This window comes from Colias eurytheme, chromosome 3 (assembly GCF_061535395.1).
Source record: "Colias eurytheme isolate Ceu_HAF_F1 chromosome 3, ilColEury1 Martin Lab GWU primary, whole genome shotgun sequence".
Lineage (NCBI taxonomy): Eukaryota > Metazoa > Arthropoda > Insecta > Lepidoptera > Pieridae > Colias > Colias eurytheme.
The window spans coordinates 11,715,036-11,719,974 of NC_142982.1; the positions used below are offsets into that span (position 1 = coordinate 11,715,036).

Below are 4,939 nucleotides of genomic sequence, written 5' to 3' on the forward strand. Positions count from 1 at the left end.
CAAAGTCTGCAACCGTTGGCAAAGCTAGCAGGTTTTACCGGTACGGAATTTCTAGATTCGGTCCCCGCGCTCAAGGCCCGCGATAGAAGCTATGCAATAGCTTAAAAACATTTTCAAAATATAATGATGAGTTCCTTTTAGTTTATCTGTCAGTTAAAGTTTTAAATAGGTATCGAAATAGTAATCACATCATCATCATGATGACCAAAAAACACGACAGTTAGTTAGATAATTCTGGAAAGAAGCCACCTTAGAATTCTTGTAGATGACAAAATTCATAAACAATTCTTGATGATAATTAAATAAAACGAAACATTTTATCAAAACAACGTGTTTTAGGAAGAATACAGTAGTGAGGTGCGAGTTAGCTTATGTTTAGTCAGGTAGTGTTGTGCCAAACGATAAATTTAAACGATTTACTATTACAATACTTGTTGCTGTGAATATTTTTGAAGTGAAACTTCTTTAACGCGTTGAGAGTAACATTTGAAGGTCGCGTCATGGCAATAACGTCACGTCATGGAGTAAGGCGGCGATTTTGGTATCTTTGAATCTTACTAAAGAAGTTTCACTTCTGACACGTGTGCTCAGCACACATGCTTTTTTTTAATTGTGTCACTTTATCAACAAGTCGTGTAGTCTCTAATTGAATCATGTACAACTTAATGTAACTTATTACTAACTTAAAACAATAACACGCCAATTAATAAGGCAATACCTAACGGATTGGATACATTACATCATTACTGTGTTGAACCAGCGCGAGCGCAGACACAATGAAGACAGCTATTGTAGTGTGCGCGATTTTATGCTCTGTGGTCTGCAATGAGGAGGATTGTGAGTAACTTTTTATATTAATTTTGATTGTAAAAGGAGACTATTTTTTGTGGGCCCACCAAGACTCGGTAACGTATAGTCATAAAAAAAAACGTGTAAAAATATAAAATTATATTATGAATTTCGTAAGTTCGTTGTTTTACAAACGAAACCGGAATCATGAAATCGAATTAAAAAGCCTTATTTTGATATCATCCCTGCTGTAGTGCTGTCTACAAACCAAGAACAATGGCCAACATTAAAAAAAACTGGAACGAAACGTTTTTATCGATAGAATGAAATTAATAAAACCAAAAAGCGAAAAAAATTGCCTTCAATAAACCACTTTAGAAACTGTTTTTATTCTTATTTATATGGAAGAATATGATTGATAGCGATTTTAAATCCTGTCATTTATCAAATAAATCAATTTGTTTCTACTCAGCTAAAAAAATCCGTGTAACGAAACGTTATATCTATTGGCTGCATTGACGGAATATGTCAGATTCCTCCTGTCGTAGCCCCCTGCGTCAATGTTTGCAATGAATGTAAACAATGTTTTTTTTACCTATTTAAAAATGATATTGCTACAACTTAAGAGCGTTTAATATTACAATTGAACATGAATAATAAAATAGCTGTGCAAATGGATACCTATCCTAATATTTTGTACCTACTCCAGACTCCTAGTCATAAAATATCACGTACCTAAATACCTACATACCTACTTAACTAATAATTTCTTATTGAATCAGTTTTCCCAATCGCTAAAATCGCATCAAGGTCCAGAAACTTGAGGTACACCCACTTATATCTATTTTCTATACTATTTATAACCAAATCGGGTCTCTGTGTTTGTGGTACCTTCGTTGTGTCTGATTTCCGAGCTTTAAATCGTGACAATGTATATGATGTTTTCTAATATTTATTTATTAATTTATTTAAATATATTGTACCCAATGATTCGGATGGGTCACACAAGACAAATCGCTCATTATCAGTTAGTTTTTATGTAGTAATGAGGTGAATGTTTGCACACGTATTTCTAAAGATTCCGGTTATAACATGTAAAAGTAATGTCACCACTGTAATCTGGGGACTTCAAGGAACAAATTAACACACATTTCATTAATATACGCTAAGAAATTGAGGTGGGCCTATTCTCCAAACAAAAAAAAATCGTCTCCTTTATAATATAAAAGTTGTTCAATTAAAATATTACTGTTTAAACAATAATAAACGAATTAAAGACAATGAAACATACAAATATTTTGGCATCTGCCAATATTTTGATCGCCAAAAATTATCCAAATCCGACCAGTGGTTTTCCCATGAAAGAGTATCAAAGATCCACACATCCATCCTTCCATAGTAGGCAGGATGATTTCCTCAAATATTTGAAAAGAGCAAGGGTATGGTAGAAACTTATTTCAATACGATTTTGTGGAGTAAAATATGTAGAGATAGATTGGTTTTTAGTCAAAATAAAATACCAAACTGTTTTTGTATAATAAATGATTAATTTATTTATTTTCACTACGTCCAGAATAAAGGCAAATCAGTTTGCTTAATCACGATTCGTCATAATTTGCATGTGATGTAAACAATGAGCATGAAATTTGAAATTAACTTTGTTTCACGTAGGTATTACCTTACTTTTTTAAAAATTGCTTTGAGAATTTTCTCTTATATAATTTAGTTTTACTCTTCAATTATTCAATTTGAAAAAGACGAGCACAGGTGTCAGAAGTGAAACTTCTTTGGAAAGATACAAAAATCGTCGCCTTACTTCATGGAGTGACGGTATTGCCATGAAATTTTACTCTCAACGGGTCTAAAGAAGTTTCACTTCAAAATTTGAAGGTTCACATCATCTTCATCATAATAATTAGGATAAACTAGCTTACTAACAAGATTTACTTTTCTTTTTATTCTTGCACGTCATCAATTAGCAACATTCTATTATATCTGCGACTGTACTTGTCTCCATTAATAAGGATTTTAGTCGTTATTCAATTGTCTGAACAGTTCATCGCCCATTCCTTTATTGGGATAACTCGTCTGTTTCGAATTGGGTTATTCGCATTGCTATACAAAATAGTACAGATATGTAGACAATAAACAATAGATATTGTAAAAAAGTAACGCAAACAGGTTTTTTTTTATCGATAAAAAATAATTTGGATTCGAACCTGCGTCTCTCGCATTTTGAACTAAAATTCACCATTCTAATCCCACCTCGGAAATTCATTTTTTTTATATTCTTTATATACCTAATTTATTATGCATTTGAATGTCATAAATGAAAAGTTAAATCTTTAAAGTACTTTTTACAGGATTTTTTTGCCAACATTTGTCTATGATTACATTCATTTTCTTCGTTCAAAATATTGTCGGCCATTTAGCTTATGCACCGTAATAACCATTAGCCCTAAAACTACTTGATATTTTCCATGTTACATCGCGCAGCACAGCTAGAACATCCATAAGAATAACTCTATATTATACCTACTAGCGGTCCGCCCCGGCTTCACCCGTGGTACCTACATGTTTAAATTATCCTATCTCTCAAGTTGGATCGAACTGGTACATGGTATGCGAATTTTATTATAATCGGTTAAGTGGTTTAAGTGGAGTCCATTGAGGACAAACATTGTGACACGAGATTTATATATATATTACGATATCTGATTTCAGTCCGGATAATCGACTCCATAGTTCAAGAAAAGCCATGCTCAGCTGTGGGAGGCATCTGTACAATTGCAGCTGATTGTCCCAAAGGTCATTTGTCTGAGAAGACCGACCTTTGCCCTTCACAGCAGCAACAGGGCGTGGAATGCTGTTTCGGTCGTAAGTATCATCATCAGCTCATAATGCTACTGTAAAAGGGCTTCCTATGAGGGTTCGGCCATAATCCACCACGCTGGCCAAATGCGGGTTGGCGGATGTCACATGTCGTCGAATTTTTATGTTTCGGTTTCCTCACGATGTTTTTCTTCACCGTATCGAATAAAAAGCAAGTAACTGAAATGAAAGTTACATTTTGAAGAACTTTAGAAATATCTTATTAGAATGTGTAACGACTGAATTCAATGAACAATGATTGTTCCTTTCAAAATAACATTCTAATATCGATGCTTGTAAAGCTGCAATTACGGGCTATTTCATTTTTATAATACGATAAAGAAATATATTCTAATTTTCATAATTACTATTTAAGTGGTCAGATTTTCTTTAGTTATTAATTAAAGAACTCAATAGATACGAATCTATTGAGTTCGTATCGAGTACGACATCGACTTCTAGTTACTTCAAAGATTTGTAAATGTAGCCAAGTAACCCAATTCTTAAAGCACCTACAATCACCTATTCAAAAATATACCTTAGTTACACATGTATAAGATTCATTTTACCTTCCAGTGTCCCTCAAAGAAACGAGATGTGAAAAACACGGTGGAACATGTAAGAAACAATCCCAGTACTGCAACCCTCGACTCGTTTTTGCCGCTTCGGATTGCGGCTCAGATGAGAAGTGCTGTATCCTTACCTTGTAATTATATACTTGGTCTTACTACAAAAAGGTTCAAGAAGAAATTTGATTTGAATTATTTATTAAATGTTTTATTTAACTATGGTTAAAAGCATGTTATGAAAAAAAAAAAAAAACTGTCGCATGTTTTGAAAATTTGTTTGTAGTAAGATCGAAAATATTTGATTTGATTATAATATTATATAGAACAGCAATAATTTATTTGCCATTATCTATTGAATTAAATATTCTTTAAAATATATAAATGTTGTTTCTTATATAATATTGCCCCGACTTCACTATCACTACATAGTATAAAACAAAGTCGCTTTCTCTGTCCCTATGTCTCTATGTATGCTTAAATCTTTAAAACTACGCAACGGATTTTTATGCGGTTTTTTGCTATAGATAGAGTAATTCAAGAGGAAGGTTTTAGTATATAATTTATTAGGTTTTAGACAAAGCGTGTGAAGCCGCGGGCGGAAAGCTAGTTTGTAATTAAATATGCGAAAGAGTTTTTGTTTTTAATTTCAAATATAAAGTCATTTTGCAAAGTAGTAAATTTAATTAATTATCTATGATTATAATTAAAAA

General features: G+C 32.7%; 1 protein-coding gene across 1 annotated transcript; it reads left to right on the top strand.

Moving 5' to 3' along the window:
- Positions 1-732: 732 nt before the first annotated feature.
- On the top strand, positions 733-4,607 carry LOC149909997 (U-scoloptoxin(19)-Tl1a). The gene is made up of 3 exons (XM_090118508.1): positions 733-837; positions 3,514-3,666; positions 4,237-4,607. Exons 1-3 carry the CDS (start codon positions 777-779, stop codon positions 4,368-4,370), a joined length of 348 nt encoding a protein of 115 aa, XP_089974634.1. The 5' UTR covers positions 733-776; the 3' UTR covers positions 4,371-4,607.
- Positions 4,608-4,939: the final 332 nt, after the last annotated feature.

What these genes read in the sequence shown, in the direction of transcription:
- LOC149909997 (XM_090118508.1), top strand. Translation starts at nt 777, where the DNA reads ATGAAGACAGCTATTGTAGTGTGCGCGATTTTATGCTCTGTGGTCTGC. An exon ending in GGTCTGCAATGAGGAGGATT is followed by an intron (nt 838 to 3,513) that starts GTGAGTAACTTT and finishes ATCTGATTTCAG; the next exon opens with TCCGGATAATCGACTCCATA. An exon ending in CGTGGAATGCTGTTTCGGTC is followed by an intron (nt 3,667 to 4,236) that starts GTAAGTATCATC and finishes TTTACCTTCCAG; the next exon opens with TGTCCCTCAAAGAAACGAGA.